The 22,767-nt window shown below is 49.0% G+C and overlaps 1 protein-coding gene across 2 annotated transcripts in view; it reads right to left on the reverse strand.

Annotated features, from left to right (window-relative positions):
• Positions 1–22,767, reverse strand: part of Asap3 (ArfGAP with SH3 domain, ankyrin repeat and PH domain 3) — a 41,394-nt gene that overhangs the window by 14,083 nt on the left and 4,544 nt on the right. For both annotated transcript variants that reach the window (XM_085690485.2, XM_048443243.3), the window contains exons 2-5: positions 5,531–5,603; positions 5,304–5,449; positions 4,660–4,734; positions 3,637–3,686 (exon numbers count right to left, since the gene is read on the reverse strand). In XM_085690485.2, the coding sequence (XP_085546611.2) occupies positions 3,637–3,686; positions 4,660–4,734; positions 5,304–5,449; positions 5,531–5,603 (344 nt within the window). The remainder of the gene's footprint in view (positions 1–3,636; positions 3,687–4,659; positions 4,735–5,303; positions 5,450–5,530; positions 5,604–22,767) is intronic.

A 22,767-nucleotide genomic window follows, 5' to 3' on the forward strand; every position in this document is an offset into this window, starting at 1 on the left:
AAGGTTGTTACAGATGGTTGTGAGCCATCATCTAGGTACTGGGCATCAAATCCATGTCCTCTGCAAGAGGAACAAGTGCTCTTAACCACTGAGTCATCTCTCCAGCCCAGCGCCGGGTATGTTAAATGTACTGTAAAACTGTGCCATTTTATAGATGAGGAAACAGAGCTGTGTGTGTGTGTGTATGAATGTATGTATATGTATGTATTATGTATGTATGTATCAGTCTGGTAAACATGGTCCTAGGGTGGCACAGGACTTGGCATGCCAGCAGCCCAAGGTAGAGACAGTGCCCTCTTTCCATGGGCTCCAGAGGGATTCAGATGGTGTTAGCAATATGGGCCATCCTAATGCCTGGACTGGCTTTGCATATGGGTTGAACTGTAGAACATATGGGTTGAACTAAGAACTGTAGTATCTTACAGTTTACTAACATCTGGCAACACCTGGAACCCCCATGGAAAGGAACGCATAGTCACCATGATGTGCCACTCAAATACGGTCCTAGTCAGGGCCACATCAACAGTGCATCACTAACCCCAGGCAGCCCATATCTTGTCAATGGAATAGTATTTTCTATAAACAAATGTTTGTTTTGTTTTGTTTTGTTTTGTTTTGTTTTAACCAGGGTCTCACTGTGCAGCCCTGGCTGTCCTGGAACTCGTTATGTAGACCAGGTTGGCTTCAAGCTCATAGAGATCAGCCTCTCTCTGCCTCCCAAGTGCTGGGATCAAAACTGCATGCCAGGCTGGAGAGATGGCTCAGAGGTTAAGAGCACTGCCTGCTCTTCCAAAGGTCCTGAGTTCAATTCCCAGCAACCACATGGTGGCTCACAACCATCTGTGATGGGGTCTGGTGCCCTCTTCTGGCCTGCAGGCATACACACAGACAGAATATTGTATACAAAATAAATAAATATTAAAAAAAACTGCATGCCACTACACCTTTGAAATCTTACAAAAAAATTTTATTAAAAAGTTAGTAAAGACAGAGTTGCTTGGGAAAGGTCTGTAGGGAAAGGTGATTCTGTCCACTTTGGTAGACATGGCTCTACAAGGTTAAGGGAAGAGTCACATGGTTCCCTTAGCAACTCATACAGATAACGCTAGCCTGGGTCTGCCCATGTTTGGACCTCTAAAATGAACATCCCAGGCAGGATGTTCACAGCTGTAAGAGGAGGAGGGATGACCTTTAAGTCTGGACCTGGACAGGTGTGCATGGCTCTAGGGGACGGAGGGGCAATAAATGCTCCAGCACCTGCTTTTTGGAACCCGTCCTGCAGTGGTCATTACGCACTGGAGCAAATATTAGCTCACAGGATGCTTCCTCCATGACAGGGAAGATTAAACACACATTGCAGAATGAATGTGTTGGCACGCCCTGCCCCAGTTAACTATTGCTGTCTGGAAACATGTACTAATGCAGAAAAATGGGTCATAATTTCGGCTTTTTCTTCTTTTTTTTTAGACAGGGTCTCATGCATCCCAGACTAGCCTCAAACTCTATGTGTAGGGGTATGTAACCTTGAACCTCTCACCCTTCTGCCTTCTCTTTCTGGAATTGGGGTCTGTACCACAGCCACACCCATTTACACTGGGGATTGGATCCAGGGTGCAATAGGCAAGTATTTTCTTCCTCCTCTTTTTTTAATTCTCTCTCTCTTTTGTTTTTGTTTGTTTGTTTGCTTCGTTTTGTTTTGTTTTTGTTTTCTCAGAAACAGGGTTTTTCTGAATAGCACTGGCTGTCCTGGACCTAGTTTTATAGGTGAGACTGGTCTCGAACTCACACAGATCCGCCTGCCTCTGCCTCCTGAATGCTGGGATTAAAGGCATGTGCCACCAAGCCCAGCTATTGTTTCTGAGGCAGCATCTCTCTATGTACCAGACTAGCTTCAAACTTGCAACCCTCCTGCCTTACCCTCCCAAATACAAGTATGATAGGTATACATAACCACACCCAGTCTGACAGGATATTTTCTAAAGAAAAATAGCAGATTACACAATGATATGGTTATTTGAATCTCAGTCTTATCAACATAGTTCACTGTATCTAGAAGAAAAAGGTGGAACAATATTACTGTCTCATTTCTGGGGAGGAAAGAGTTTTTCTCCTACACTTTAGTAGCTTCTCCCTATTTCATCTTGGTTTTTTATTTTTTTATTTTTCTGAGACAGAGTCTTATGTATCCCAAGCCGGTCTCAAGCTAGCTATGCAGCAGAAGCTGGCTTTGAAGCTGATCTTCCTGCCTCCACTTACATGCTGCAGGAATTACGGGAGGGAGCCGCCACCTTGCTTGTTGTTTGGTTTAACATGGCTTCTGGGGATGGAACTCAGGCACTCAGGCTTGCAAAGTGAACACAACTGAGCCATCTCCCCAACCCCCCAACCTTGTTTTTTAAGTTATGAAATTAGAGTGCCATACGGTTTTGTAAAAATAAATAAATAAATTGGCCAGGTGGTGGCAGTGGTGCACGCCTTTAATTCCAGCACTTGGGAGGCAGAGGCAGGGGATTTCTGCAAGTTTGAGGCCAGCCTGGTCTACAGAGCGAGTGCCAGGAGAGGCTCCAAACCTACACAGAGAAACCCTGTCTCAAAAAACATAAAGAAAGGGTGGCTCACAACCATTTGTAATGAGATCTGGCGCCCTCTTCTGGCCTGCAGGCATATACACAGACAGAATATTGTATACATAATAAATAAAATCTTTAAAAAAAACATAAAGAAAGAAAGAAAGAAAGAGAGAGAGAAAGAAAGAAAGAAAGAAAGAAAGAAAGAAAGAAAGAAAGAAAGAAAATTTCTAACGGAGAACTTTCAGACACTTCCTACAAAATGACCCTAATACTCTCCTAAAGATGATTAAACCTTTTTCTTATTTTTCTGTGTGTGTGGGTAATGGGACAGGATCTCACTGTATTGTCCAGGCTGGCCTGAAACTCCTGGGATCAAGTCATCCTCCTTCCTCGCCTCTGGAGTTTCTGGGACTGAATGTATGTAAACTCATACTGAGCAAATTTTCTCTCTCTTTCCCTCTCTCTCTTTTTTTTTTAACTTCATCATTTTTTCTAAATTATATATAAGAAATATATTTTTCTTTAGCAAAAGGTAAGCAAGATCATTTTTACAAGGAAGAATACAGGTTCTGAAACAGGAACCTGAGAGAACCGAAGCAGGCTGCTTAGGAAGGCTGGCCACAGAATGCCACAGACTCCTCTGTCCCGGGGATGGCCCATAGCTGGTGGCAGAACTGTAGTATGGTGTGGCACACACAGGAAGCCTAGGCGTGCCACAGCGTCTCCTCTCTCCTATGTCCACCCAGTGTCCGCAACTACCATCTGCTGCCCCAGCTGTGTGCCCTGAGCTAACAACTCAGTCTCTTTGAGCCTCTGGACTCTAACACCTCCTTCTCAGGGGTGAGTGATCTTGAGGATGCAATGTCCCTGTCCACATGGGTACCGCAAGGCTAGAAGGTCACTGGGCGGGTGGGGGGGGAGCATCCCATGGTCCATTCACATGGGACTGTCCTGCAGCAGAGCTCCCAGCAGCCAGCCAGGCCTGGCCTAGGAGCCAGAGACCCTGAGTGACACTTCCTCAACACAAGCACCCTCTCCTTCTGTCCACCCTTCCAAGGTCACTTACACTTTGGCTTCATAGTCTTTCCACGCCTTCTCCAGGTGCTTTTTCGAGTCCTGGGGTTGAAAAAAGAACAAGTTGCCCAAAGGGAACCGTCAGCCCTGGAATAAACAGTATGCTCTGTACCTTGAGAGGGACCCCCCACTCTTAAGTTATGTTGTCCAGAGCTGTTCTCCAACTGATACCCACTAGCACACACCCAACCAACCCTTCCTGAGGCTCAGCCCACCCCAACTTCTCCCCAGAGTTGCCAAGAACCAGCCAGGTGTGGTGGGTTCTAGCCTGGGGCACAGTCAACCTCCAGGTTCTGCTCTGAGTTTTGTCATGGGCCAAGTAGGATGAGGCAGGGAGATAAAGGTCAAACACCACCCCTATTGTATCCTACCAATTTACCCTGCTGGATATGAGGCCACTCTCTTACCAGGGAGAATACGCAGGCACAAACTGGTTGGGAAGTCTCCCTAAGGTCACACAGCAAACCAGTAAGACACAGCTGACTCCTGACCTGGCTAACCTGGGCCAGATGCCTGAGCCTGAGCCAGCCCAGCTATCCACACCCTTCTAGACAGCCTCAACATCTTCTGAGGAAAAAAGTCACCAGTCTGGTTTGGGAGGTGCCCATGCTGGTGTCACTTTGAGATGAGGGCAGTTCCGGCCCCATGAGTTGTGGGGCAGACTGCCCAGGGAGGTGACGCTGCCACCCTCCATTCGCAGGACCTCTCTGATGAATCCAGAGCTGCCAGGTACAGGAGGAACAGCACCGGGGCATTGGGGACCCTGGGCCTGTACTCTGAACAACCACGTCCCAGTACTGGGAAGCACGTGAGGCTCACCTATCCTTTAGTCCGGGAGTAGAGGTGGGGAGTCAGAACCGCAGGCCAAACTCTACACGTGGCATGGATGCCAGGCCCTCCAGCTGACCCAGGGGCAGTATGAGGCAGGACTCCCGCGGTGTCAGCCCCTCCTCTCCCGCCCAGCTCTACATCCCCCTACCCTCAGCGGCTCCCTCTCTCCCACACAGACACTCACATGCCGCCCGTCCCTTAGCTGCCCCTTCATCAGACTGTCCAGTGGGAAGGAGACGATGTTGTTCAGGTTCTGCACCTGCAAGAAGTTGAGACCCCGCCCCAAGGGGATCAGGGTCCAGGGAGGTACCAGGAGGCAAAGGAGAGCCGTGGGAGTGGAAGAGTCAGGGAGAGGATGAGATGAAGAGCCAGAGGAGGGCTGGGGGTGTTGAACTCAGTGCCTTCCCCGAACTCCTCTACCCTGTACGGGGCTCATCCTGCCCTGTTGCCAGCCTGCCTTTGCTCCTGGGTGAAGTGGAGTAGAGCAGGGGAAAGTGAGACTAGAAATCAGACAAAACTGAGGCAGCGTTGGGGGACGACTGTGAGCCCAGCATTCAGAAGGCCGCGGCGGGAGTGGGACCAGCCTCAAAACAAAACGGGAAGGATGTGCCAGATCCGTGCAGAAGCTTCAGCGCAGGGGTGGTCAGAGACCGAGAGGCACAACTGACTCATCCTGGTCAGCTCTGAAGACAGAGGCTGGATTCAGGCTGGGGAGATGGCTCTGCGGCTAAGGGCGCTGGCTGCTCTTGCAGAAGACCCTGGGTTCAGTTCCCAGAAACAAACTGCTGGATTTGCCCTGAGTCTGGCAGGAAGAAGCAGGAGCCTCACCAGGTTCTTGAAGAGCGCAGCCACCTCACGGGTGAACACAGCCAAGTTCAGGAAGCCCGTGGACAGCTCGTGGCTGTTCTGGGACAGGTGACTATTCCCCAAGGCCTCCACAGCCTCTCGGTAATGTTCCTCATTCTCCACATGGCCTGCAGACAAGGAAAGGCTCTCAGAGCTGGCTGTAGGCCTGGCTAGGCCCTAGGCCCCAGACCCCAGGCAGGCTCACTCACCAAGGCCAGAGCTGTGGATGGCCCGCACAGCCTTCTTGATCCTCAGCAAGATAGCCTGGTCTCCTTCCAGGACCTAAAGGCAAGGTGTACAAGGTTCAGTGGGGCCAAGTAAGAGGGCCTTGACTTCAGAATTCCACCCTCCAGACAAACACAGACACACAGACAAGTTTTGCTGTCCTCTGAACTCTTCCCTGGGCTCCCCCATTCTAAGCATAAAGTGGCCACCTTCTTCTACCTGATCATTCTTCCGCCTGACCATAGAAGCCACTCCAAGAAGACTACACACTTTCTCAACCAACTTAAAGCCAGTCAGCTTGACACATAAACCTAGAGATTCAAAGATGTATGACACAGGGGAGCCACCAGGTTAGGTTTGGAACTTTGATTCAACCTAACCAAGGCTCCTTTTTTTAAAAAAAATTTTTAAAAGAGTTTATTTATTTACTAAGTATACAGTGTTCTACCTGCATGTATGCCTTCATGCCAGAAGAGGGCACCAGATTCCATTATAGATGATTGTGAACCATCATGTGGTTGCTGGGAACTGAACTCAGGACCACTAGAAGAGCAGCCAGTGCTCTTAACCTCTGAGCCATCTCTCCAGTCCCCCCCTTTTAAGATTTATTTATTATGTGTACAGTGTTCTGCTTGCATGTATGCCCTTCAGGCCAGAAGAGGCACCAGATCTCATTATGGATGGTTATGAGCCACCATGTGGTTGCTGGGAATTGAACTCAGGACCTCTGGAAGAACCGTCAGTGTTTTTAATTTCTGGATCATCTCTCTAGTCCCCACCAAGGCTTCTTAAGCTATGGGTCACATAACTGAGTGTGAGGACCACAAGTGATTTGGCAACAGTAAAATGATTCTAAAGATGCGATCACCAAACATTAATTCAAAATCAAACACAATGACCCTGAGTTGCCTCTGGCAGGGCTCACCCACACTGTACAAAGCAACTTCACTGCAGCCCTGGTTCTGAACACGCAACACCAGCGTCTTACACTGTTTGCCATACCACACCATACAGTATCAGCAAATGCAGCCCCGAACACCTTGGTGCATGCTCGAGACTCTTGTATGTTAGGAACCGCAGGATTTTTGTTGTATATACAAAGCTTTCTGTTCTTACAGAAACACAGCAGTTTGATTATAGGAAACAGAGACTAAATATTCTCCAGTTATTCCTCAGCATGGATCAAATTAGCCCTGTCTGGGACCTGAAGAGCTGGCTCAGTAGTTACAGTTACAAGCACACAGCGCTCTCACGGAGCACCCATGCTCGACTCTCAGCATCCATACTGGGAGGCTCCCAGCTCCAGGGTATCCAGCACCCTCTTCTGGCCTCCACAGATACCCTCTCACAAGTGGTAGAGGTGTGGATGTTGCACACATCCACATATACATAAATGAAAACAAAATAACATCTTGGGCTGGGCATGGTGGCCTATATCTTTAATCCCAGCACTTGGGAGGCAGAGGCAGGCGGATCTCTGTGAATTCAAGGCCAACCAGGTCTACAGATCAAGTTCCAGGACAGGATCAGCCAGGGCAACCCAGAGAAACCCTGTCTTGGAAAAAAAAACAATAAATAAATACCAGGCAATGGTGGCGTATACCTTTAATTTCAGCCCTTGGGAGGCAGAGGTAGGTGGATCTCTGTGAATTTGAGGCCAGCCTGGTTTAAAGAGCTAGTTCCAGGACAGCCAGAATTAGACAGAGAAACCCTGTTTTTTTTTTTTTTTTTTTTGTTTTTGGTTTTTCGAGACAGGGTTTCTCTGTAGTTTTGGTGCCTGTCCTGGAACTAGCTCTTGTAGACCAGGCTGGCCTCGAACTCACAAAGATCCGCCCGCCTCTGCCTCCCGAGTGCTGGAATTAAAGGCATGCGCCACCACCGCCCGGCTGAGAAACCCTGTTTTGAAAAACAAAACAAAAATAGAAAAAGAAAAATATTACAGAGGATTTCTGAGAGCAGCCTAAGAAGAGAAGGTTTGGGAGAAAGGCAGAGGGCCTTCCAGGACCCTGTAATGACAGCAGTGAATCAGGACATGAGGTTCTGGCCTCCAGCATCTGCCACACAGGTTCCCATGTGCGCTCAGGGCTCCCCTGACTTCATGCTTCTGGCCGTACACACAGCGGTAGGTGGACATCACCATGACCATTGTACAGGTGAAACAGAAGGGAGATGTCAGATCATGCAGTCACAAACAGGGGCAGAGTCAGAACTTAGTTCAGGATGGGCCAAATCCACACAATCCAAAGGCCTACATCAAGCTGACCCGCCAGAGGCAGGGGCACAGCTTTGACTCATGGACAAACCACCTCTGAACCTCAGTCCGAACTCCACTGTCCCCACCAGTCCTTTCTCCGACTCCTTGACCGTAGAGGAGGAACCAGAAAGGAAAGAGAGGACCTGGCAAAAGAAAGCAAAGTTGGGGCTGAAGAGACAGATGGCTCAGTGGTTAAGATCACTGGTTGCTCTTCCAGAGAACCCGGGTTCAATTCCCAGCACCTACATGGCAGCACCAACACCCTCACATAGACATTCATGCAGGTGAAACAACAATGTATATAAATAAAAATTAATTAATTTTGAAAAAAGAAAGCAAAGTTGGTGGCAGTCTTTGATCCCCAAGTCCTAACACCCCCAAGTCTGTTCTGCAGAAAAGAGAATAGAAGGATCTGGAGAGCTCTAGCACTGGACACATTCGAGGATTTCAGTGCTAAGGAGACTGAGGCCCTAGATCCCAAATCAGAACCTATGGACAAGCACGGGTAAATGGGAAAGGTCCCTGTGCACAGGCCTGATGACTGGAGTTAGATCCCAGGGTCCTGTCCACAAGGTGACAGGAGAGAACTGACTCCCCAGAGTGGTCCTCTGACCTCTACAAGTGTACCGAAATATGTGCATTTTCATGACTGTGCACATGCATGCGTGCACACACATATTAAGAACTGGTGGACATCTGGATTTCTTTTGACACGAGAGCCAGTGCTTCTGTGCAAAAACCTAAATACGCACTGAGCAAAGATGGAGGGAACCCAGCACAAAAGAGATGTTTCTGAACTTGGGAAGCCCAGGGGAATCCTTCAGGCAGCCTGGCCTGTCCAGACCAAGAAAAGGCCTGAATTCCAACCACTGGCTATGTCCTTTGTGCCCCTCACCCACCCAACCCCCCCCCACATAAATACACCACTCTCTGGCTATTGGCCTATGCAAAAGACCATAGATGTCAGTACCAGGCCATGCCCAGATGCCCTGTCTAGGAAGGCTTTCTGCCTGCACCTCTTCTTGGGTCAGGATGCATCAATAGTACCCATTCTTCATCCTGGTGGCCCTGCAGTGCCAGCTGTGGTCACCATGGCAACCCAGCAAAGGGGCAGAACTGCTAGCAATAAGGCCCTGGGAACTGCAGATTATATTTCACTATTAGACATTCCCTCCTCTGGATCACCACAGACACCATTTCTGTACCTCCGGTGACCTTTTACGGCTACCGTCAGTCAACATCAGCAGTTTCTCAGAGCCTCTAGGTTTGTCGCTCTGCTGGGATGACCCTCCAGGTACCCGCCACCTGGAAACCCCTGCTGTAGCATACAGCTGAAGCAGGAGGTGGACCACTTGCTTTGCTCTGGACCATGGGGATGCCTCCAGAGAGACCAAACCACAGAATGTTGGAGTCAACCATTAGCTGTAACATTATAGACTGAAAAAAATCTAAAGCCCAGAGGCTTTTCTTCTCTAGTTCTAACTGAAAATGCAAACAGAACCAGAACCCACACAGGAGCTAGGGAATTGACTCGGTGCGTAAAGGGGTTTGCTATAGAGACACATGAACTGAGCCTGGGACCTGCATGGTGGTGGAGGGAGAGAACCGATTCTGTCAAGTTGACCTCTGACCTCCACACGTGCCCTATGGCATGTGCGAGTGTGCACACATGCATATGTATGCATACAAAACATAAATAAATGTAAATTTAAAAATAAGAAGAAAGCAAATCAGCCATGAGTGGTGCACGCCTGTGCACCACTCCCTCAGCCGGTGGCAGAGGCAGGTGGACACCCCACTCCCCACCCCTCCCACCTCTACCCTCACCCCTGTGAATCTGTGAATCTGATGATATCCTGCTCCAGACCAGCCAGAGTTACACATAACACTCTGTCTCAAAACAAAAACAAATAAAACGAAAACCAGATAGAGATTTTTTTTTTTCAAGACAGGGTTTCTCTGTTTAACCTGGCTGTCCTGGAACTCACTCCATAGACCAGGTTGGCCTCTAACTCAGAGGTCCACCTGCCTCTGCCACCCAGTGATGGGATTAAAGATATGCCTGGTTCACTATTCATAAGAAAGCACAGTGCACAGAATGTAAGTGCCCCACCCTGGCATTCTAGTTCTAATGAGGCCATCGAGAAGGGTGTTTGTTTGCTGCTCTCCATCTGGCAGATGAGTCAGGAAAGTTGCCTAAGCTCACGTCGCGCCAATGGATACATCTCATCCCGGTGACCTAGACCCTGCAGGTCCACAGACTGCGACCAGCACCTCTGGAGTTACACTTATCAACTTGAAAAGTTCTCACATGCTGCCAGCAAGATCTAGAAAGAAGGAAAAGAAAGGGTCCCGTAATCTCATTTGCTCTCCCACTAGAACTGCGTATGGCTCTTTTGTCCAACAAGCCCCATCTCTTTCCAAGCATTCCTGGATTCTGGGTACCTCCCAGCCTTTCCTAGATCTCTTAACTGTTGTTGTGGGGAGGTCATGGAAGCCTTGCTGCTCAAAATGAGCTCTGGGAGGGGTGATTTCTGACTCCTTTGATCTTTAACTGATGTTCACAGGGAAGATTAAATTACATGTTCTAGATATGAAACATGGTCATTAGAGCAGGTTATTTGAATGCCCAAACCAAATTACACTAAACACATTGAGTAAATAATGTAGAAACTCCAAGCAGTCCCAGCTGAAGTGAGTCTCTAAAGAGAGAGAGAGAAAGAGTAAGGAATAGAGAAGAGGTTTTTTGTTTGTTTGTTTTGAGACAGAGTTTCTTCTCTGAGTAGCCTTGACTGTCCTAGAACTCACTCTGTGGACCAGGCTGGCCCTAAACTCAGAGATCCACCTGCCTCTGCCTCCCAAGTGCTGGGATTAAAGGTGTATACTATCATCGCCTGAACTTGAGAAGAGGGGAAATTTTAACTTTTTTTTTTTTTTTTGCAGGGCTGGGGATCCAACCAGGGTCTTTTTTTAAAAAATTTATTTATTATGTATATAGTGTTCTGGGTACCAGATCTCATTATAGATGTGTGTGAGCCATCATGTGGTTGCTGGGAATTGAACTCAGGGCCTCTGGAACAGCAGTCAGTTCTCTTAACCTCTGAGCCATCTCTCCAGCCCCCAACTAGGGTCTTAAGCATGCTAAGGAAGTGCTTTACCCTGGAGCTACATCCTCAATCCTGGAGAGGATATCTCAAGAGTCTTTAAAATACATATCAACAAATCACATTACATGAACTTTATTTGAGCCCTGATATTTCTAAAGATCTATTTCCTGTGTATATGGACGCTTTGCCTGATCACCATTGCATGCAGTGTCTAAGGGGTCATCTGATCCTCTGCAACCAGAGTTACAGAGGGCTGTGAGTCACTGTGTAGGTAAGGGGAATTGAACCTGGGTCCTCTGGAAGAACATCTCTCCAGCCCCTGAGACCTGATTCTTAAAAATGAACTGTCACTGGGTGTGACAATACATATCTATAGCCTCTGCGCTTGGGAAACTTAGGCAGGAGGAAGAAGTTCCATATCAATGTGAGTTCCAGGCCAGTTTGAGCCAAACAGTGAAAGTCGGTCTCAAAGAGCCACTGGGGGCTGAGAAATAGCCCAGTTAGTAAAGTCGTCATCTCACAAGGGCGAGGGTCTGAGTTCGGATTCCCAGAGCCCATGTAAACAGCTGAGCGGGAGTGGGCAAAAGGGCACAAAAAGCACACTCTGTTTAAAAATACCATAAGGGAAGCCAAGTAGAGGGGTACATGCCTTAAATCTCAGCACTTGGGAGACAGAGGCAGGAGAATCTCTGTGAGTTTGGGGCTAGCCTGGTCTACATGGTGAGTGTAGGACAGCCAGAGCTACACAGTGAGACCCTGTCTCAAAAAACAACTATATATCATACCATTATAATGTGCATACACATAGAGTAAATATAATGTGTATTATAATGGTATCATATATAGTTTTTTGGCTTTTTTTTTTCCCGAGACAGGATTTCTCTGTAGCTTTAGAACCTGTCCTGGAACTCACTCTGTAGACTAGGCTGGCCTTGAACTCACAGAGATCCCCCTGCCTCTGCCTCCTGAGTGCTGGAATTAAAGGTGTGTGCCACCACTGCCCGACTTATAGTTGTTTTTCATTTATATATATGCACATATATACATATATATATATACATTAACACATTATATGTCATTTACAATTTTTAATAAAAGCTGAGTATGGTAGTGCATGCCTGTAATCTTGGGGTTGTGAGATGGGAGGTGAAGACAGATCCCTGAAATCTGATAGGACAGCCAGACTGACCTACATGGTGAAGTTACAGGCCAGTGAGAGACTCTGCCTCAAACAAAAGGAAGACTCCTGAGGACCAACACCCAAGGCTATCCTCCGATCTCCACACATGTCATGTGGCGTGTTCGCTCATACATATCGATACACATAAAACCAAAAGGTCTTAGGACATTTACTAGAATACCGAGTAATTGATAATTTAGGGATAATACTGCTAATATTTGGGGGGCAAAGACAGCAAAGTACTTTCAGAAATAGCATCCTTACTGCTTAGAGAGGCATACCCAACTACTGAAGGATGAAATGGAAAGATGGGGTTTGTTTCAAAATAAGAGAGATCCTGGCATGGTGGCATCTGTACACCCAGAACTTAAAAATAACGGCAGTTGGATCAGGAATCCAAAGCCATTGTTGAATATGTAGTGACTTTGAGGCCAGGCTGGGCTACATGAGACCCTGTCTCAAGAAAAACAAACCAAAGAAAACAGAAGACAAAGCAAAATAAATGATAGTTGGAGCCAGGTATGGAGACACACATCACTGATTGCAGCCCTTGTGAAGCAGCAGCAGCCTGGTCTACACAGCAAGTTCCAGGTCACCCAGGACTACATATGAGATCCTGTCTTAGAGAGAGAAGGGGTAGGCAGGAGATGTGGGCCAGAGAGGAATAGCAAGCGGTGGATGGAGTTTGCCAACTTGATACTTCTGTGAATGTTTTAAGTTTCCCCTGAAAAGGAAAAGTTTGGGAGGTGGAGAGATGACTCAGCAGTTAAGAGGACTGGCTCCTCTCCCAAAGGACCCAGGTTCAATTCCCAACATCTAAATGACAGTTCACAGCTGTCTGTACTCCAATTCTAGGGGACCCGACAGCCTCCCTCATACAGACATACATGCAGGCAAAACACCAATGCACTAAAAATAAATTTTAAGAGAAGGGAAAATTGGGGGCTGAAAGGTAAAAGAACAAGACACTCGTTGAAATCGGTGAGTAAGCTAAGAGTAGGCTGGGAAAGTTCTACAAAGCAAATAAATTAAAGAAGACAAAAGGGTTCTTGCAGCAACAAAGCTGAGGGCTGCGGGAGTAACCTGAGACTGGCTAGGCCACTTTGGCGATGTGCAACGAGCTGGCCCCTTTCGGCTTTCAATAAGACAGAATGGAGTCTGGGAAATTCTGGGGCCCAGGCCTGGTGGGCGGGTCCCAGGGGAGTCGGAGAAGAGGCAGCACTTGATAGAGAGGACAGTAAGTCACAGAGTCCAAGGCAGAGCGAAGAGATTGCTTTATCCCCTGACCTAACTCTGCTCAGGCCTGGCGACTCTCAGCAAGTCCCTGGTCCCTCTGGGCCGCCAGCTCCCCCCACACAATGGTCTCAACCACTCCCTTCTCACTGAAGATGGAACTAACTGCGCAAAGCTGCACCTGTGGTTTGTGTGTGAGTGAGCGAGGCCGGCCATATTGGGTACTAATTTTGCTCCTGATCCAGCAGATCCCAAGAGAAACTGAGAGTCTAATGAGACCCTGCCTGGGTGGCTGGCACAGGCAGAGAGGGAAAGGGTAGGCCTGGAAACTTGGCCAGCCTCCTACTTCTGGGGTAACCCCAGCTCAGCTCCACCACGAAGGGTTGACTGAGGCCCCAGGAAAACTGACCCAGGGGCACCTCAGTCATGATGAGTGCCTGCTGTCCTCTAGGCACAGTCTAGGGATGGAAGATGAGACTGTCCCTCTTTCGGATGCTCAGGGGTAAAGACAGAACATCTGGGGAGGGAGGATGAGTCTCTCCCTGTCTCTGGTGCTTGCAGCTTAGGTAAAGACCAAACACCAGTGAGGAGGTGCCTGCTAAGGGCTTAGGATGCTTGGCAAACTCAAGGTCAGAGCACAGAGCAGCCCTGGACCCTCCTAGGGAAAGGGATGCATCTTGAGACCCCCGAAATGAGAAGCCACAGGCCGAGCAAAGTAAGAGAAGATGATTCTATGGAGGGTGGGGCACCTCTGCCAGGTACACCTGAGCAACAGCCTGAGGTTCCCAGCGCTCACAGGGCCAGGGAGGGAGTGTGAGCAGTCAGGCCCCAGAGCTGAGCTTCACAGTGAAGACCGCTGGAAGGATGCACTGGATGGCAGTGAGTGACATGCTCTCCCCTCACTGCAAGCCAGCCTTTAATCCCGGCACTGAGGCCACTCTGTATCTCCTATGGAGTCCTTTCGCCAAATGCAGGTTTTACAGATGAGGAAACTATGGTGAAGCTGGAAGTTATGGCATGTGCCCAGAGAAGGGCTAGATTCCAGGCAGACAGGCAGATTCAGGGGCCAAGCTTTACCAAAACCCTGGGTTTTACCTTACAAATCATGGAGCGCCTAGAGGGTCTGAACATGGTCAACAAGAATCACTTAGGGTAGAAAGCATGGCTTCAGAGGGCAGCTGCAGCCGACGTCCAGGTAGGAGACGGGGAGGGCAGCCGTGTCCCTGGGGCAGTACAGGGTGACAGGGGTACAGCCAGCGCTGGCCTGGAGCGGATTACCCAACAGGAAGGACGCAAATTCCAAACTAGCTCCAGAGCCTGTACCACTGTAAAACTGCCTACTGCCCCGCTTGAGGGCTGCTGGCTTCGGGGCAGGGCCTCGCTGGCCCCACCACACTGCAGGTCCTCATTAGCCGCCCCGTTTCACAGAGCGCCGAGGGAGACAGTGAGCTCAAGGTCTCGTACTTCCCTGCGCCAGCAAACCATGAGGCAAACCCAAGGGGTAAGAATCCCTGCCATCTTTCTTTTTCTCTTCTTCCTTCCATCTCCTTTTGAGGGGGTGGGAGGAAGGCCTTTTGTAGCTTAAGGTGACCTTGAACTCTACCTCTAGAGCGAACCCAGGTTTCATGCATGGGAGGAAAGGATCCTACTGGGCCTTCTCTCTAGCCCTCTCCTCTATCCTCCCCTCCAGCTCTCTTTAGAGTCAGAGTCTTTCTTACTCTAGAACCCAAACTAGCTGCACACTCATAGCAATCCTCCTGCCTCAGTCCTTCACATTCTGGGATTATAAGCATGTGTCACCACACTTGATTTCCCGATCATCTTTTCTAAAGAGCATCAACTCCTCTATCAGAGATGTCTTCACAGGCAACACAGGAGCACAGAACAACCTGCCTCCCAGAGCACAAGCATGTTCAACACTGCATGACCCAGTGACTCGAACCGGAGGCTGGAGGGGGTGGGGTGAGGTACTGAGGTTCTGGCCTGCTCCCTCTGTGTACCCCAAGAAAGCTCCTTCTCTTCCTGAACTTCAGTTTCCTCATCTACAGTTTAGATCTGACAGATGTGAGTTCTAAGCCCACTCCAAGGGATGCTTGGAACTCAGAACTGAGTTTGCCATGCCCTGCAAGGCTGCTCCAGGCTGGCCAGCCTCAGACACACGTGCCCACCAGTGACTTTACCCAGTGTCCCTGTGTCCTGCTGAGCAGTCAGAAGGTGCTTGAAGAGAGGAGGGTCCAAACCCCTGCCTCGCACAGCCCTACGGGAGCCAGGCCTGACCGGTAGAGTGGTTTTGCCCAGTCTCCCCCATGCCTGGGCCTCCCACTTCGGAGCCCCTCATCTGGAATGAAGAAGCTGGGCGGTGACAGGGAAGACTCCTGCTGGCTCTGCCATTTATTATTTCAGGATTCTGGTTGCCTTCCTTCCTGCAAGAATGGAGCCTGGAGCCCCAGCCGGCTGCCGTGTGCCCCTGTGCACCCCAGGTGGGGCCTCTGTGGATGGTTCCCAGCCTGGGCAGCAGGCCAACCTGGCCAGCTCAGTCCCTCCACTGCCCCTTGAGGGGTAGCTGGAGGCGGAGAGGAAGAGGGGCTGCAGGAAGGGAGCCACACCCTCCCCCACATGGAGGCCTCAACAAACCCCAAGTTTCCTGGCTGGGATTTTCCTCAGGAGACTTCTCGGCAGCGATGAGCTAAGAGAGCAAGAACTTTGCTGGACCGAGGGCTGAAGATTCCCGAAGATTCCCAGCCGACCCCTGGCTGCCAGCCCTGGATTCCACCCAGTCGAGAGAGAAAGCCTGGCCTGCTGGACAGAAAAGTAAGCGATCTGCAGCCTGGAGCCCTCTGGCCTCGACTGGTAGCCAGGACAACACCCACCCCCCTCTTCACCATGAGCCCCTCTGGCACCAGCTATGGAGCCCCTGGCAATTTCCTGACCATGCTGAGCTGTATCCAGTCACCTCAGCTGCTCCCTCTGCCTGGAGGACTCTTCCTCCTTCTGGAAACAATCATCCTTCCTGAGTCAGGAGGAGGGTCACCCCAGCTCCCACCACAGCAGAACTGACCTGCCCTGGCTTTGGCTATTCAGTGCCAGCTACAGGCTTCTATCAGAGCCCTTACCGTCCTGTGTTCACACATGTGACCTTGGGGGTGAGACTGGACACGTGTGGAAGGGAGTGTGTGCCCAGGTGGAGGCCAGGGAAGGGCACCGGATGCCCTGTTCTCTCACTCTCTGCCATATTCCTTTGAGACAGGGCCTCTCACTGAACCTGGAGGGAGGCTGGCAGCCAGTAGGACTGGGCAAGGTCCCTGTCTCTGATTCCTGCAGTACTGTGTGACAGGCACCGGAGTGATCACGTTCAGCTTTTCATATGGCTGCTGGGATTTGAACTCGGGTCCTCATGCTTGTGCAGCAAACGCTCTTACCCCCGAGCCATCTTTCTAGCCCCTTCCATTGCTTTCGTATTTGCATCACCCACCACAGGGATGTCCATTAATACCTATGGGATAAACGAGCGATTGAATCAATTAATTAGTTAGTTAACACTATCAAGGTCCCACAGGAACACAAAAAGGCAGCAGGGACTGAGAACTCCAACTGTGACAGTGTGATGTCCAAGTTCAGGGTCCAGTTCTCTTAGCTGTGTGATGTAACCTCTCTGAGCCTCCATTTCCCCTGTTGTCAAGTGAGATAATAACGGTACTTCTCTCAGGGCACTGAACCCCTTCAGCATTTAAGCGACTGCCCTGGGGTGCTGTTCATAGGGAGGGTTTCCTAACGGCTATTATTGTCCAGTAGCTGCCTTTTCAAAATCCCCAGGCTGCCCTAGAAAACCACCTAGAGCCCTAAATGAAACAAAACAAAAACAACCACAAAACAAGCAAACGCTGGAGCTTCCCTTGAGGCCCCAAAGACCCTGGGGACAGCATGAGGAGCCAGGCATCCCCAGCAGAATGAGTAGGAGCTCAGCTCTGGGCCAGCTTCCCAGGTACAGATCCTGGCTCTGCCACTTCCTGCTGGTAGAGGAGCCAGATTTAGCAAAGATAAATAAATACACAACACTCAGCTGGATCCCCGTGTCAGACAACTGATGAACAACTTGGTGGGGTGAAAGTACAGCTCAGATATTGCAAGGATGTTCTGCATGTTACCTGGCAACATGATTGCTAGGGTACTTTACCCACCCCCACCCCCCAGGCCCTAGAAGGTTCCATGGACAACACTTTCATACCGTCTGATCTGTCTGCTAAGCCAGGCAATGGGACAGGCTTTAAAAGTGCAATGCTAACTGTAAGAAGCCAGACAGAAGGATATACACTATAGGAGTCCATCTTTGAAAAACGTCCAAAACAGGCGAATCCAAAAATATAAAGTGACCGGGGTAAGGATGGGGATGACCGCTACTCAGTGCTCGAGAATTAGATAGTGGTGATGGCTGTACAACACTGAATTTACTAAGATCACCAAATTATAGGCTTTAAAATGGGGAAACGGCCTAATGGTAGAGTGTTTGCCTAATGTATAAGGTCTTCATTCAACCTTCCATTACTATACATAATAAAGAATGAACAAATAAATACATTTAAAATTATGTGTGTGTCTGAGTGTGAGTATGTGCACATGAGTGCAGCTGTCAGCAGTCGTGAGACCCTTGATGTGGGTGCTGGGAACCAAATGCAGGTTCCTTTAGAAGAACAGTACATTCTCTCTCTCTCTCTCTCTCTCTCTCTCTCTCTCTCTCTCCCTTTCAGTTTTTCGAGACAGTTCCTCTGTGTCGCCCTGACTGCCCTGGAACTCCCTTTGTAGACCAGGCTGGCCTCGAACTCAGTCAGAGATCCATCTGCCTCTGCCTCTTGAGAGCTGGGGTCAGAGCTGTGTGCCACCACTGCCCAGCTGCAGTACACTCTCTTAACTCTCCATCCCCTTAAGACCTAATTTTTGAAGTGGAGATGTATACAGCTCAGTAGTAAACTATTAGTGCAAAGAATGTGCAAGACCCTGAGTCCAGTTCTCAGCAGAAAAGATAGAAAGAGGGAGAAAAAGGAAAAGAAGAAAGCAGAGGGAGGGAGGGAAGGAGGGAAAGTTTAAAATGGTGAATTTTACATAATGTAAATTTTTATGACCTCTTTAGATAAAACTACCTAACGGCACCACCGAGACTGTAATAGGCAGCCAGGCCTGAAACGGGTGAATGGGAGAGCAGAGGGCAGAGGGAGGAAGATCCTGCCTCTTTAAAACTAGGCTCCAGGGCTGGAGAGATGGCTCAGTGGTTAAGAGCATTGCCTGTTCTTCCAAAGGATCTGAGTTCAATTCCCGGCAACCACATGGTGGCTCACAACCATCTGTAATGAGGTCTGGTGCCCTCTTCTGGTCTGGAGACAGAATATTGTATACATAATAAATAAATAAATAAATATTTAAAAAATAAAAAAAAAAATAAAACTAGGCTCCAGAGAGCTAGGCGTGGTGGCACAAGCCTTTAATCCCAGCACTCAGGAGGCAGAGACGGGTGGATCTCTATGACTCCAAGGCCAGCCTGGGCTACAAATAAGACCTAATAGAAAGATGGTAACAAACAAACAGGTTCGGAACTTCGTCCACTGTCTTCTAAATCACAGAGCTCTTTCTGACCTGACACCAGGACAGCATGGACGGGTCACTCGCGGCAGCTGCCTCATGTCCGGTGCAGACATCTTTACGCATCTGTATGCGTCAGGTCTGCGATGGAATACAATGGAATCCTCTCTGACTTACATGTGGGGAGCCAGATTTTGAAAGGTAAAGCTATTTGTCTGGCAATTGCCAATAGCAATTCAAAGCCAGTCTGACCTCACCGATTGCTTGCTACTGAACTCAGCCAGGCAAATGGATACTGTGGGCATCACAGGTTGACCAGGCTTTCAAGGAGGGAGTCCTTCCCCTACCAAATGGAGACCTCTATGACCTCAGAAACTGTCTTTGTACCCACGGGTGTTCTGCAAATACGGTTGAACGGGTCACTAACCTCTAGTAGGCATTCAAAGCTTTCTGATCTACTTTCACATTGACTGCTCAGCCATCTGGAGAATTTCCAAGCGGCTCAGGTCTCATCCCTGGGAGACTCTGATTCCATGGGGTCAAGGTGGAGCCCAAGGTATGAGAGGTTCTTTAAGCTCCTGTAAGGTGTATAACGAACATAGAGGAACCTTCAACACCGCTACTAGATCAGCCATCTCAGTCCTCCAAAGAGCCTCTGGTGACTGGAGAGGCAGACATGACATTCCTGGGGCCTGCCCTGAAACCAGAGAAACCCTGTGTGCTCTCTTGAAAACACCAGGCCTCTAAAGGAACGATGTATTTCAGGTGGCAGCACGCATGAAGCCTTGGGTTTAGTCCCTAACACTGTACAAACTGGACACAAGAGTCCCAGCACCTGGAGGTTGAAAGGCAGGAAGACCAGGAGTTCAAAGTCATCCTCAGCTCCATAGCAAGCTCAAGGTCAGCCTGAGCTACAGGAGATTCTATCTCAGGAAAAAAAAAAATAGCAAGGGCTGGGGGAGATGGCTCAGTCAGTAAGGCACTTGCCACACACACACATGAAGACCTGAATCCTGATCCCTGGCACTCACACAAATAGCCAGGCTCACAGTACTTCAGTAAGTCCAGCACTGTGAGGAAGAGAAAGGCAAATCCCTGGAGGTCATTGGCCAGGAAGCAATGAAAGACCCTATCTCAACACACAAAGGGCAAGAGCAATTAAGCGAAGTCCTCTGAGGTTAACCTCCCACATGCATATATACAAGCTCACCAGCAAACACATTCACACACCCACACCAACATCTGCCACCCCTACCCACCACCCCACTCACCACCCTCATACACATCACACATGTGCATGCACGCACACACACGCGCGCACTAAAAGTTAAAACATTAACAACAGCAAAACTAGGCAATCAAACTGCCTTTGAGGGTGCTGTTTCCTTCCCAAGTTTCAGTTTCTATTCCAGATCTACCTTGTCACTCCAATGGCCAGAAGCTGCTGGCATCAGCCAAGAGAAGCACACACTTAAGGCTGAACTATGTGCAGGAGGACAGACTTGGAGACCAGGCTGAGGCTGACCCTCACTCCAGACAGGGACGGCTGGGAGGGGCAGGGCTAGGCTCCCAGGTCTTCTCTTCAAAGCAGTGAATAAATCTCCTGTCCACGTCTCTCCAGCACACAGGAGAACAGGACCTCAACCCTCTTCACACACTCGCTGCTGACCTCTGCAGGGCCAAAGCCATTGGTGGTTTTGCTGACTGCTTATTTTGCTACAGAGGCACCCTGGAGCTGGCCACCCCTCCTTCCTCCAAACAATCTCACGGTTCTGAAGTCCTGCAGTCTCCAGATCTCTCCCTGCTTCCTTGGAAGCTCCTTTCGGTCTCCTCCATTCTTCTCTACTCTACTCACTTCTGCTAGCTCTCCAGACTTCAGCTCCCCGGAGCAAGGGCCTAGACTCCCGCATTCCTCTCCCAGCGCTGATCTCATCATTCATTCCCACTGCCAGGGTGGATGTAAATGAGATGCACAGATTCAGGGACTTTTGGAGTACCGGGTTATAGACTCCCAGACACCCTACACACTGGTAAACCTGTGCCAGGGACATCTGACATCATGACACAAGTCTTAGCAGGCCACGTCTCATAAAAGCCAAAGAGGCCCAATTCTTGCTTTTCTAGGCTCCCCTGCGCCTAGGCGCAGTTAATATGGGACTCTCACTGTGGGTCTGAACCAGAACGCAACACGGAAAGTCCACTGTAGCGCTGATAAGCAACAGGAGTGACAGTATCCTAGGAGCAGTGGCACCTCAAGCTGTGGCATTTAGTGCACGGGGCAATGTCCTGCCAACCTGGCTCTGTGATGTCATTTTGGCTGACCTCTTGCCTGCTGCTCATCCCTGGTTCTCTAGCTTGGGGAACTTCTGGGAATTACTGAGTTTCCCATCAAGTGAGTTCCTATTCTGTTTAAAAGAGCCCAGGTGGGTGCTACTGGGGCTCACAGTAAGATGCCTGAGACATAAGAGATCAGCTCGCCTCTGCCTCTGGAGGGTGCTAGGACTAAAGACATGAGCCACCACTGCCCAGCTTCCCCTCCTTAGCGTTTGAGACAGGATCTCACTGAACTTGGAGTTCACTGATTCAATAAACTGGCTGTCCAGCAAACCCCAGGAACCCTCCTGTCTCTCCCTCCCCAGCCCTGGGATTACAGGCATGCACTGGCAGGCATGGAAATCCAAATTCAGGATACCATTGCTGCTTGTGCAGCAAGCACTTTACCCACTGAGCCATCTCCCCAGTCCCCTAACTTGTTGATATATGTCTCTGTGTGCCTCGTTTTGTTGACACAGGTCTGATTCTGTAGTCGAGGCTGGCCTCTTAACTAGCTATATAAAGCAGGCTGGCCTCAAAAGTTATGGTCGTACTGTCTCTGCCCCATGAGTGCTAAGTAAGCGAGATTTGTCTCAAAAAAGCAAAATAAGTTGGGTATGGTGGCGCATGCCTTTAGTTCCAGCACTTGGAAGGCAGAGGCAGACAGATCTCAGAGTTTGAGGCCAGTTTGGTCTACAGAGCAAGTTCCAGGACAACCAGGGCTACACAGAGAAACCTTGTCTCAGAAACAACAACAACTCAAGCTAGGTAATGGTGGTACACTCTAATCCCAGCACTCGGGAGGCAGAGACAAGTGGATCTCTGTGAGTTCAAGAACCAGGGCTACATAAATGAGATCCTGTCATAATAATAATAATAATAATAACAATAATAAATGCCGATGGCAACAATAATAATAAAAGTCACACACATACCACAGCAAAATATAAGTTACTAGCATTGCCTACAAGCTTCCATGGGACCTGCCCCTGCCTACCCTCCTAACTCACCCTAAATTGAAATGCTGGCCACACTGAAAACAGTAAAACTGGAACTATAACACCAAACTTAAGAGTCTAGTCTCCAGGAGAAGAAAATGCATTCTGTAAAGAAACCAGATGTTGCTGGATGGTGGTGGCATCTTTAATCCCAGCGCATAGGGGCCAGGGGCAGGTGGATCTCTGTGAGTTCAAGGCCAACTTGGTCTACAAGCAAGCTCAAACCCTGTCTCTAAAAACCAAAAAAAAAAACCCAAATATTAATGAAATAGTTATACAAATAAGTATAAATTTTAGCCAAGCAGTAGTGGTACATGCCTTTTTATCCCCAGAACTTGAAAGGCAGAGGTAGGTAGATCTATGTAAGTTTGAGGCCAACCTGGTCTACAGAGCTAGTCCTAGGACAGCTAGGGCTACACAGAGAAATTCTGTGTTAAAAAAAAAAAACATAAAACAAAACCAAACAAAATAAAAAAACCAAACAAAATAAATATAAGTTTTATGTGTGGGACCTGGGAAATAGAAGAAAGCTGAGCAGTCAGGCCAGCTGGAGGTCACAGTGTTC

The sequence above is a fragment of the Myodes glareolus genome, chromosome 6 (assembly GCF_982192425.1).
Source record: "Myodes glareolus chromosome 6, mMyoGla1.1, whole genome shotgun sequence".
NCBI lineage: Eukaryota > Metazoa > Chordata > Mammalia > Rodentia > Cricetidae > Myodes > Myodes glareolus.